General features: G+C 57.0%; 1 protein-coding gene across 1 annotated transcript in view; it reads right to left on the reverse strand.

Annotated features, from left to right (window-relative positions):
* Nucleotides 1-13,051, reverse strand: part of NRXN2 (neurexin 2) — a 285,310-nt gene that overhangs the window by 58,863 nt on the left and 213,396 nt on the right. Inside the window, 1 exon segment of the mRNA XM_043518686.1 lies at nt 10,315-10,496. Within this exon segment, the coding sequence (XP_043374621.1) occupies nt 10,315-10,496 (182 nt within the window).

Raw genomic sequence — 13,051 nt, forward strand, 5'->3', positions numbered from 1 at the left:
CCCCCCACCCTCCAGCTGGGATGCAGGTGTCTGGATTCCCACCCCCGCTGTAGCTGGACTCAAAGGAAGCGGCAATCATTGGATAATTCAGGCCCATCACGCTGAGCCTTTCATCCGGTCGTGTGGGCGTGGGGGGAGATCAGGCTGTCGCTTCTCCCCAAATGCTCAGGCCAAAGATGAGAGCCCTCAGGCCAAATGGGACATAGGAGGCAGAGAAGCCCCTGGGAGATGAGCCTGGTTTAATTGGTCAGTTCCATGTGGTGGGAGCTGGGCTTTGAACCAGAGCTTGATTCTGGGCCCAGATCAGGGGACAGGACTAAGGGACTGGATTAGCAATAAGGGGGCTGTATTAGGGGAATGCCAACTGTGATCTGGGTCCCCGTTATACCAGGCATGCACAGGGGTGCTCCCTGCAATGACCCCTGCATCCTCCATTGTAACATACCTCCACCTCACAGCCTTCTGCCCCCTCCGGCCACTTGCCCCTCCTGACACCCACTATAACACAACACCCGCCTCCCACAGATTATCAGCACTTTGCAAGGTGGGAATTCAGCCTGAAGGGAAGGGCAGTCCCCCATTTCATGCAGGGGAGAACAAAGGCATGGAGAGGGAAGGGACCAGTCCCTCCCCACCAGGTGACAGCAGTAAAAAGCTGGGGATAGAAACCCAGGAGTCCTGACTCCCTGTCCCTCCAATTTAACCCCCTAGACCCCACAGCCCTTTGCCCTTCTTGGAGTCCCAGTTGATGTATTCAGAGGCAGGGATTGGGATTTTGCCATGAACTGGATGACCTTACTCCCTCAATCTGAGGCTCCTTCCAGTTAATATGTAATTATACCTCCTGTCCCCCTTCACTACTTCCCGCCGTCCCATCCCTGCCACCTAGCCCCCTTCTCCCATGCCTGTATGAACACGACCACCAAAAAACACTGCTGGCCCAGTCTCATTCCACGCACTAAGGGGTATCCTGAATCAGTGTAACCCATGGGGCCTGGAGCCCAAGTCATCAGCTGGGCTGGACTACTAGTTGTAGGAAGGGGAAATAGTGGCATAGGGAGCACTGGCCCACCCAGAGCCTGGACATGGGCACTAATGGCCTGAGTGCACAAGAGGAAGACAGGATACCTGGGTTCTACCCCTAGCTCTAAGAGGGGTGTGGGGGACTAAGTGGTTACAGCAGGGGGGGCTAATTGGAGTCAGGACTGCAGGGTCCTATCCCCAGGTACCCCACCTCCATTTCCACCCCACTATGTATTCCCTCTCAGGCTCCATCCCTGCACACTCCATTTTTCCTGCTGTGACTCTGAGGCAGGGGAACGAAACCCCACACCTCTTCCTTGAAGGTGGCCTCTGTTTAAAATCCCATATGGGACTTATGACACATGGTAGCAGTGTTTCCACGATGACTTTATTATGTAGATTTGGGAGTAAAAAAAAAAAAAAAAAAAGAGACAAACCCCCTGACATTTCCCGTGAAGAATTGCTCCACTTAGTAAATTAATTTTGACTCAAATAATTATTTGCCTGAACAAAACCCCCAGCTATTCATCGCCCTGCCATATAATGAATTGTAGCATTAGAAATTAATAACTTACAACCAGCTGACAGTCTCTCTATTGTTGCAGGGAACAGGTAGGGGGAAAGCAGAGCTGGGGTTTGAAATTCACTCTCCGCCTTTGTTCCAGGAGTGAGCGTTTTGATACTTCAATCAAGATCCCTTTTGTCACAGTATTCGTGTCTTTCCATACTGGTTCGTGGCTTTCTTCCCCCGCCATCCTGGTGGCTTCCCAAGAACCCAGGAGTCCTGACTCCCATCCCGTCCCCTCCTACAATGAGTCCTCCCAGTTCCAGCGCTAGGAATAGAACCCAGGTATCCTGAGTCCCAGCCCTGCAGCTTATCCGCTAGACCCCACTGCTTGTAACCAGAGCCATTTTATTCAAATGTATACCCCTGTGGTCACAGTTGCATGCAAGGGGTCCTGAGCCCAGCTGGTGGGCAGAGGGCCAGCCAGTAACATCCCACCCCTGGGGGTGGGGCAGGGAAGGAATGAGGCAGGCAGGCCTTGAAAACCGGTTCCTCAGCAGGTGATGAAGTGCCCACCTGCACCACTGACAATCTCAACACCCTTCCACTCCTGCAATTTACTGCTAAGCTTCCCAGGGTCACAATGTCCATCATCTTCTGCAGCACAAAGGGGCAGAATGGGAGGGTGTGGGGCTTGCTGGGAGCCAGGGTGATGGGCACAGGGAGCTGATGGGGTTAACAGAGTTATGGGAATGCAAGAGCTTGTGCTAAATGTTGTGCTTCATTAGGAAAGTGATGGAGTTATCATCCACCCCAAGTGCTGGGGGGCTCTTTGGTGCTGAAATGGAGCCCCCTCTGGGATGGGGCACAGGGGCTGTCTATACAAGGATCTGTCACCCAGTACCGAGATGCAGCCACCTCTGGGGTCGGACACAGGGGCTGCTTATACAGGGATCCCTCACCCAGCGCTGGAGACACAGGGCGTGAAGTGGGTACCATACCAGGGTCAGCACTGACTCTGAGGGCCCCCTTGCCCCAAGTCTTGCTCCCTGCAGCCCCCTGGGATCTCTTTGGCCAGCGAGTTCCATGCACAGCATGGGGATGAGCTGCCCCCACCTGGTAAAGTTAGTGGCCCTGGGGTTCTCCAGAGCTGGCCCTGGTGCTGGGGGGAAGGGGCGGGCTGGGAGATATTCACATATTAACAGGCCCAAGCCAGGCCCTGAGTCCTATTTGCTAGAGCAGGGGTGGGTGAACTTTTTGGCCCGAGGACCACATCGGGGTGTGAAACTCTATGGAGGGCCAGGTAGGGAAGGCTGTGCCTTTCCAAATCGCCTGGCCCCCGCCCCTATCCGCCCCTTCCCACTTCCTGCCCCCTGACTATCCCCCTCAGAATCCTGACCCCCCATTGATCCTTGTCCCCTGACGCTCCCTCCGGGACCCCTGCCCCTAACTGCCCCCGGGACCCCATACCGTATCCAACCGCCCCTTCTCCCTGTTCCCTGACTGCCCCAAACCCTATCCACATCCCCAACCCCTGACAGGCCCCCTGGGTTCCCACGCCTATCCAACCCACCCTGTTCCCCATCCCCTGACTGTCCCCGGAACCCCTGCCCTTATCCAACCCACCCCCGCTTGCCCGCCCCCTTACCATGCTGCTCAGAGCGGCAGGAGGTTTGCAGCCCCAACGCCTGGCTGGAGCCAGCCACGCCACCCGCTGGTGAGTGTTGAGGCTGCGGGGGAGGGGAACAGTGGGGGAGGGGCCAGGGGCTAGCCTACCGGCTGGGAACTCAAGGGCCGGGCGGGACGGTCCCGCAAGCCGGATGTGGCCCACGGGCCATAGTTTGCCTACCTCTGTGCTAGAGTGAAATTGACAGCGAAGTGACCCCCTCCTCCCCACATCAATCCCACCCCAGCACTTCACTGCAAGGCCATTATGGCGGGAGGTGGGAAGGGGAGCGTGGAAGTTGATGCAGGAGGAGGAGCGCGAGCTGTTGATCTCTGCACCACATAGTGCCCATCCTCCTCCCACCTGTGCTCCCCTGCCCAGGGTCTCCCAGCCCAGAGCTGAAGCTGATGTGGTAACTGGAGCTGTGAGAGATACAGTATTCTAGGGGGTGCCTGGAGGAAGTGGGGGAACAGTACAACACAGCACAGCTCACCACCGCACACAGCTGTGCTACCCCTCCTTGCACAGCCTACAGGCACCCCCCGGCTCCTATCACCACCACCCCCTGCACAGCCCTACAGGCACCCCCCCTGGCTCTTATCACCCCCTCTCCCCACACAGCCCTACAGGTGCCCCCCGGCTCCTATCACCCCTCCCCCCACAGCACTACAGGTGCCCCCTGGCTCCTCTTGACCCCCCCTTGCACAGCCCTACAGGCACCTTCTGGCTACTTTTGCCTCTCTCCCCCCAGCCCTACAGATGCTCCCCTCCAACTTCTATCACCCCACCCCCTGCACAGCTCTACAGGATCCGCTCCCCTCAGACTCCCACCAGTGCCCTCCACACACAGCCCTACGCACTCAACTCCCACCTTATGTGTCCCACCCCCAGCCCTGCATGCTCAAGCCTCCCACCACTCTCCCCACCGCAGCCCTGCATGCTCACGCCCCGCCCCCACAGCTCTGCACATTCCCCCCCACGCACAGCCATGGACACATTATGGGACCCCAGTCTCAGATAGGAAATCTTGGTGCTACCAAATGCTGCTAATACTGGGGTCCAATATGGAGTGCCCATTAGCAGCTGGGGACCCTGGGTCTCCACCACACACACTAGAGGGCAGGCCCCAGCTGAGATGGGGGAGCCGCTCTGTTAAATGCTACCGTAATGCTACTAACAAAGCTCATGCCATAATGGAGCCTCTAGATCAGTAAGCAACCTATGGCATGCAAGCTGATTTCCAGTGGCACTCACACTGCCTGGGTCCTGTCCACCGGTCTGGGGGGCTCGGCATTTCAATTTAATTTTAATGAAGATTCTTAAACATTTTTAAAACCTTATTTACTTTACATACAACAACAGTTTAGTTATATATTAAAGACTTACAGAAAGAGACCTTCTAAGAACGTTAAAATGTATTACTGGCATGCGAAACCTCAATTAGAGTGAATAAATGAAGACTCGGCACACCACTTCCGAAAGGTTGCTGACCCTGGCCTAGGTGCTACTGTAGTGCTGTGAATAAAACTCACACCTAATGTGGTGTCTAGGCACAACCGTAATGCTACTAATAAAGCACATACCACAGTGGGTCTCTAATGCTACTAATAAAGCAGATGCCCATAACAGGGCCCAAATTTCAGTCAGCGAGGCTTCATGTGCAGAGACGGAGGAGCATGGCCCTAACAGCGAGGGGCTGGGCTTTGCCCTGGTGGGAGAGTCGCTGCTGGCATCACTCTGGCAGTGGAGGCGGAGGGCTGCTGCCGAACGGAAGCCTAAGGGGTATAATTAAGCATGGAAGGCTGACGAGTGGGCGCAATCAGGGCTCCGGCTGCACCGGCTCGCTTGGCATAGTGCAGCGACAGCTCTAATCACCATGATCATGGATCGCCAGGAGCCAGCTCCTGACCTCACCCAGCTGCAGGGACCCCCTCACCTGCCAAGGGCTTCAGCAGCAGAGATGAAGTCACTGGCAGGGGGAGAAGGCAATGGGTTTGTTCCCCTCTAGGGGGCACCAGCTCTGATCCAGCCCCAGGGTGGAAGGACTGGGACCAGGGACCCTTTTCCCTCCAGGAGACACTGACTCAGTACGAGCTCCAGGAGGTAGTATGGGAATGAGTTTCATTGTTGATTGGGGCCCCTTTGTGAGATGAGTTTGCCAAGTCTCAGACCAGCTCCTAGCAGGACTCAAGCCCCTGCCACACAGAATCCCAAGGCAAACATCTGCTTGGTCAACAGCCTCCATCAGCAGCTGAATGGGCCTCAGAGTTCAAGTCTCCCTCTGCTTCCTCCCGGGGGGGGTGGGGCGGGGCCGCATGCTGGGGTAATGCCACCTGCCACTGCCCCCCACCCTGGCACACCCAAACAAGACTGAGAAAGTTTGTGTGAATGAAATCCACAGGGCATTTACACACACATTCAGAGACATACCCCCCACAGCTATATGCACAGTTTACACACACAGCTACACACATAGTGCACACACGCCCAGACATGTACACACACATTTTTATACAATCTATCGGATTGTTATACACACAGCAAACTACACCCCCCTTGTGTATTATATACATGCAGCCCCACATCCAGAAGTGCACACCAAACCTACTGTATTATGCACATGTGCACACCAGCTGCCGTGACCCTCCAGCCCCTAGACCAGCCCCACACCTGGTCTCCAGTGACCTCTACTGTCTGGGCGAGGCAAGGTGCTCCCACCTCCGGACCCAACCCACCATCAGGCTATGGGGGCTGGAGAGAAGCCAGGACCCTTGTGCCAAGGTGGTGAGGCTGTGCAATGTCACTGGGGTGGGAGGGTGGAAGAGATCCATGAACCCAGCCCTCAGTACTGGGGTAGGGAGGGGGCTGTGGAGATGGGTTCAGGATCAGGGCCTGTTGGCCTTTCTGCAGCATTACTAGGAGGACCTAGTGCTCATTTCACCCATCTCCTTCCACATCCCCCACCCCTCCTCCATCAATCCCCCCTCCACCGTCCCTCTCTCCCAACTCCTCCACCCCTCCTCCATCGATCCACCCATCCCTCACCCATACTCTCACCCCATTCTGTCCATTCCCCTCCAGCCCTCTATCCACCCATCATTCCCGCAGGCCCCTGCCTCTCCCCCATTCCCAGAGCGACTGACACAGCAGGACTCTCCAATCAAAGCCCCCAGATTCCCCTGCTGCAGTCGAAAACGTGAAACTGGTTCATCGGGAGATTTTCTCATTAATTAAAAAGCGACTCCAGGCTTTTTGCAGAGACTTTTCTCTTCATTAAGGATTCCAGCTCCATTGCGGGGCACTGGGAAGGATGGGGCCCAGCAGCCCGGGTGCACAGGTGCATGGGCATGCATCTGAGTGTGGAAGCGCACTAGTAGGCATGCTTGCTAGTGCACAGGCCTGTATATGCCTTGTGTCCAGGAGTGCCAAGAGCACACACAACCCTGGTGCAAAGGTGTGCAAGGAGACATCCAGATGCCTCGCCCCACTGGCATGCACACATCCTTGTGCTCAGGGCTGCTCGCACAGCTGGGGTCACAGGCTGACACATATAAAGCACAACTGTGTGTGGAGGGGTGTGTTTGGGCTGGTGTATCTAGGAGGGTAGGTGTGAGTGCCCCCATGCAGCCCCACCCATCCTCTGCAGACCCTGAAGCCCACTCAGATGTAAGGGTGGCATGAAGGGGGCAGCTGTGCAAATGACATCCCCATCAGCCTGATCACTGACCTGCCTTCACATCCCCCTACACGGTGCCCAGGACCTGCAGACTACTGGCACATGCAGCGCCCGCTCAGAATCCTGTGCCCCATGCCAGCTCTGAGCTCAGGAGCCAGCTGGGCTGAGACGTCAACTCATCTCATGGCTAAACAGGATTGGGTCAGGCTGGTAATAGGGTGCACACCTCACCCGCCCACTAGAGTGCAGCAGGGAGCAGGGTGAACAACCAGGCTGGAGCACCCGGGGCCTGGAGGGCATGACTTCCATGAGCCAGCCAAGCTCCCGGCCCAGGGATGGGAGCAGATGCCCCCTAGTGGAAAATACTCCCATGTCCATTCCCCACCACCCTGAGCCAGTCAGCCAGCCACCTCGGAGCGAAAGTGAAGCCAGCGCCTCCTGGAAGGGAAGGGCCCATCTCTGTCCAGCCATCCTCCTGCAGGCCAGTGCAGCTAATGTGAGCAGCCAGATGGGCTGGGAGAGGAGTAGGGCGGGGCTCCTGCTCCGCGCACAGTGGCGGTGGGACTGTGGTACAGGAGATGGGGACAGGGCTAACCTGTTGTGAGTTGGAGGGGACCGAAGATGAGACGCTAACATGCTCTCTCGCCAGCCTGGGGGGCTGGATGCCAGGCAGTTGGGCGGTGCCCCTCCCCCCAGCCTGGCTTGATGCTGCCCTGAGGGTCGATCCAGCTGCACCTGCCCAGCTCATGTTCCCAGCCACGTGGCAGATGTCCAGGTCGGGGCAGGGGAGCAAGTGCACAGCCCCTGGGGGAGACAGTGCCAAGGTCACGCGCGAAGCATGGGGGAACAGCTCCTAAATGGGCCTTTCATGTCCAGGGGGTGCTGGTCCTGATCCAACCCCAGGGCCTGCTCTAAATACCCGACTCAGGACTAGAACCCAGGTGTCCTGACTCACAGCCTCTCCCAACCCACTAGACCCCACTCCCCTCCCAGAGCTGGAGCTAGAGCCCAGGTGTCCTGGCTCCCTCCTTCCATCAGCAGTGCCATGTGTCTGGATGCAGGGAGCTCTCCGGGAGCCATGTGAGATGAGACAGGCAGCTCCGTGCCACCAGGTTAGCTGTCGGCCCACGTTAGCCTGGTGGGGTTGTGACGAGGAGACCGAAGGGAGGAGAGTGTGCTGGAACCCCCGCAGGGGCCGAGTAGTCGTTCCTGACACACTGGGCACTCCCTCAGCCAGCATGGCTGCTCCCCACTGCCACAAAGCATTAACTGACGTGCCCGGGCCCAGTGCATGCCATGGGGTAATCGCAGAGACAAGGGTGCCCTTGTTACAGTGCCAACACTGACACCCAGGTCCCCATTCCTTCTCCTACCAGACAGCTGCGGTCAGCAGAGCAGGGAACAGGAGTCCTGTGCCCTCGTAACCACTAGACCCCACCCCCCTCCCAGAGCTGGGGATAGAACCCAGACATTCTGGGGCACGGACGGTCTCTCACTGTGAATCTATGCAGAGCTCAGCACAATGGGGCTGCTCCTTCAGTCAGGGCTTGTTGCTGCTACTGTAAACATACATAACTGGCACAGACAACCCCATGACCCCTGAACCAGCCTGCCCTGCCTTGGGGCTAATCGGAACCGCTGCCCCCTAGAGGGAAAAGGCCCATGCCCCTATCCCTAACACGTGCAGTCTATCCCCATAGCAGTCCCTTTTGACACACACAGATGTTGGTAGAGAATCATCTCCCCCCCCCACACCCCAGATTTTAGTAAGTACCAAGCGCCTTCTTCCACCCACAGCTGTTAACACATAAATATTAACAAGGATGAAAGCGACCGATGAGCTGCCTGCAGCCTACATAATACACACCATTGGTAATGGGAGACAGCTGCTCTGGGGCAGGGTAAACAACTGGCAGCAAGTCTAGCCTCTCCCTGAAGGGGGTGCTGCAGAGAGCAGGGCAGAAACACTGGCTGTGAGGGGAGCTCCTACTTACTCCAGAGTGGTGTGTGTGCATGCAGGGGCGTGTGCGCAACGCAGGAGAGTGTGCATGTGTTCGGCTGCAGAGCACGTGGGGTGGCAGTGGTACAAAATGAGGTGTGTGCTACTGCTCAACATCTGTCCTGAAACAAACTCATCTGCTGATGGTGCAATGCACAGATTGAGTCAACAGAGGGCGCTATGTATTCCATCAAATACATGGAATTGGGCTTCCTGGGCCCATTCAGCCCAGTATACATTCCCCTCCAGATCAGACCCCAGGCCCGTCCAACCCGGTGTCCCCTTCTCCCTGCCCCCTCCAGATCAGACCCCAGGCCCATCCAACCCGGTGTCCCCTTCTCCCTGCCACCCCAGATCAGACTCCTGGGCCCATCCAGCCCGGTACCCCCCAGTCTCGGCTGCCCCAGATCAGACCCCTGGGCCCATCCAGCCCAGTATCACCCTTACCCCCCATTCTCCGGATTATACTCATGGGCCCATCTCCCGCCCAATGCTCCCCTCTAGACCACACTCTCCCACGAGCGACACAGCCTTGGCCAGAGGCGTGAGGGATCTGGGGACGGTGCTGAGGGGAGGGCTCCAGCCCCTGAGTGCTGCCCTAGGGAGAGCTGTCCACCCAGAAGCAGCATGGAAGTCCCAGCAACCCCCGCCTCCAGCAGAGGCTTCGCTTTGCCACCCTGATGTGTCGGAGGCACCCGATGCCGGGGTGAAGGACGACCCAGATGGCATGTTCTTGCACTAGCACCAGCCGCCTCGGGCCCCACCACTGGCAGCGATCATCAGAGCATTGGCATGAGCGTAAGGAAGTCAGATGAGGGCACTGAGAGCCCAGCCACGAGCAGGGGTTGGGGGGTGACTGCCCCAGCCTGATGCAGACAAGGCCCCAAACAGGCATTGGCAGAGCCAAGCAGGTGCCTGATGCTTTGGGCACAACATGCACCCAGGCAGCTGTGTCCCAGGGCAGCTGTACAGAGGGGCTGTGCACAGCAAGGGATGCAGCCATATTCGGAGCCAGTGTTACGCTTTGGGGGAATGGGGGACAGCTGAACCCCCCACCCTGCCAGACCTCCCCCACAGGACCTCCAACTCCAACATTCTCCTCCAGAGACAGCACAAACTCCCCCCCCCACCCAACTTGCTATCAGGGCCTGGTCTGGGTCCGCACCTCTGGGAACAGAGGTTTGGGGGTTGGGTTGAATTGAGTCTGATCATTTGGGGGGCAAACTTTGGGGATCCAGCTGGCTCTGAGTGGGGGGTCAGATTGCAGCCTTGGGGGGTTAAAGGAGGGGCTCAGGGCTCAGTCCAAGCTGTTGGGGGGCAGCAGCAGAGGTCTAAGCCTCTGGGGAAAGGACTAGGGTCAGGGTTTTGGGGGGATGGATTTCAGTTACAGGGTGCAGAGCTCTACCTGCCACCGCAGACCCCCCCCAAGTGCAGGTTCTCCTTACTATGTGCAGCTGCAGATAGTCCCCCAGCCCAGACGCGCTGTCCACCCGCACCAGGATGGCGTTCTTCTGGTGCGTGCTGAAGCCCACGGCCAGCCGGTCCGCTCGTGTGCTGGGCCGGTCATTGGGCGGCCAGGTGTAGGTGATAAGTGCCCCGCCCTTCCCAAAGATGTACGTGGTGCCAGCTGGGGGTGGGAGGGGGAGAGAGAGAAAAGGTTAGTGAGAGGGGATCCTAGAAAACAACTCAGACAAGGCTACTCAGTAGAACCTAGGAGTCCTGACTCTCAACCCTCCCCTGCTCTAACCCACCAGGCCCTGCCCCACTCCCCTCCCAGAGTTGGGGATAGAACCCAGGAGTCCTGACTCCCAACCACGCCCCCTGCTCTAACTCACCAGGTCCCACCCTTCCCCCAAGCTGGGGATAGAACCCAGGAGTCCTGACTCCCAACCCTCTCCCACTCTGACCCACCAGGCCTCGCCCCACTCCCCTCTGAGAGCTGGGGATAGACCCCAGGAGCAGCTGAAGATATGGCTAATGCACTTCAACCTTGCCCTTCCACCCTGCAATTCCAGTCCAGGACTCTCCCCCCACCAGCTCTGCCACAGTTGCTCTGCCCAGAGCAGTAGCCATGTCTCCTTCACTCAAAGAGTGATCAGCCCAATGAGCCCCCGCCCACCTGCTAACTCAGACTAAACACAGCAAGTAGCCTGTTAGTAAGAAAGGCTTGCTGGGTCTCAGCTCAATCCAGCCCAGCCCCAAGGTACCCTCAATATAAATCCTCCCCCAGCAGGGAAGTCAGGGGTCAAACAGGCCTCCCATTCCCCTCTGCCTCCCCTGAGCATGACGGGAGACACAGCATGGACACCACAGAGCCTGAGCCTGCCCCCATAGACAGCTGGCACAGAACCAGCCAGCCAGCTTGGGCCTAGCCAACTTGGATGTCACCCAGCACCAACACCCCTCCCCACCTCAGAGCCAGTACAAACAGCCTTAGCTCCAGCCCCCCTCAGACACTGCTCACACGCTATTAACCAAAGTTGGTTTGTGGGTGGGATTTAACTGGTGCCACTTAGCAATTAACAAACACTGCAAGCACTCATGATAGTGGAAGGCAGCTGGCACGTGTGTGTCCATCCCTGGCCCAGCTTGGAAGATGGGCTGGGCTGAAATTCCCTCCAAGTGGTTGTGAAAAATATTTTGCAAAAAACAAACCCCAACTCAGGTGCAATTAGTAGCATGTACCACAGAGTGGCTGGGAGCCCCGGCCACGCCCTGCTGTACTAGAGGGCCAGGAGTCCAGAGGCTGCTAGAGACGTGGTGTTCTCATCCTGAACCGCACTAGTGCCTTTCCCTGCAAAGAGGCTCAGAGCAACATGCGACACTCACTCTGTACGCATCGATGTCCCTTTGCTTGCTGCCTCAAGGGGGGCCCTGTGGCTGCTAAAAGAGGGATCCCTCGCCCTGAGCTGAGAACAGCTCCTAGGTTAGGGCATTGTCTGTTTAACAGCACACAGCAATGCTGCATTAGTCTGGGTCAGGAAGTGCAGGAGAATCCTGAATCCAGTGGGAAGTATTGAGGAGGGATGATGTTACCCTCGGTGGGGTTTGATCTGGGGTTTGCCAGAAGCTGGGAATGAGCGACAGGGGATGGATCAGTCAATGATTTCCTGTTCTGTCCATCCCCTCTGGGGCACCTGGCACTGCCCAGTCAGAAGACAGGATTCTGGGCTACATGAACCACTGGGCTGACCCAGTATGACCATTCTTATGGACAAGGGGTAGGGGAAATGCCCACTCTTACAGACATGGCCTGGGGACCATGGTTGTGGGTATACAGCAAAGAGGAATAATGGGGGGGGGTCCAGCTGGGTCCCCCATTCTCTACCTGCCCCTCATAAACATGGGGAATGAACTCACACGCACATGGCAATTGCAAACACAAGCACAGACACAGCCAACCGCACTGCACACCCAGCACAAATGCACAGGGATCCTGGCCAAACGCAAAGGCACAAACATCACCACATTCTCACTCAAAGAAACACTCACCAGTGTGGATGTAAATGCAGACATGCTCGGTGAACACTTATGCAGGTGTGCTCACACGCACACATGTGTGAGCATTCAGATCTGGGATGCCTAGACACATAGACATGTGTGTGTTCAGACCTGATTTTTCTGCACACACACACACACGCACACATACCGATGCAAACACAGAATCACAGGCTAATGCAAACATCCACACCCACAAAGGCACCAATGCACACATGGCACACACGCTCCCCAACACAAACACAACTCCCCCCATACATTCTAATGCAAAATCACAACTGCACAACTGCACACATACTCACCAATGCAATACACCCACACACCAATTCCAATGCAAACACACTTGCACAACACACACCAATACCAGGACACACACACACAATTGCTCCCCATCCTCCAATTGCCCCGAGAGCCGTATTGGCGCTGTCAGACCCCCATCTCTCAGCAGCAAGTTCCCAGACACCTTCTCCCCCACTAATCTCACTGACAGGAATCAACTCTGACATGAAATCGGCAGCGTTTCCTGCACTACCTCCTAAAAGTTCCTCCAACACTTGCCACAATAACCTGGCCCCCTGCACTGCCCCATTTGCTGCCCCCTGCACAGCTGTTCCTGTGCCCAGTGATCAGGGCCCATCCATCAAGTCCAGCGTCAACAGCAGATTCGTGGTGGAGCGTTCTGCT

Source organism: Dermochelys coriacea, chromosome 7 (assembly GCF_009764565.3).
Source record: "Dermochelys coriacea isolate rDerCor1 chromosome 7, rDerCor1.pri.v4, whole genome shotgun sequence".
NCBI lineage: Eukaryota > Metazoa > Chordata > Testudines > Dermochelyidae > Dermochelys > Dermochelys coriacea.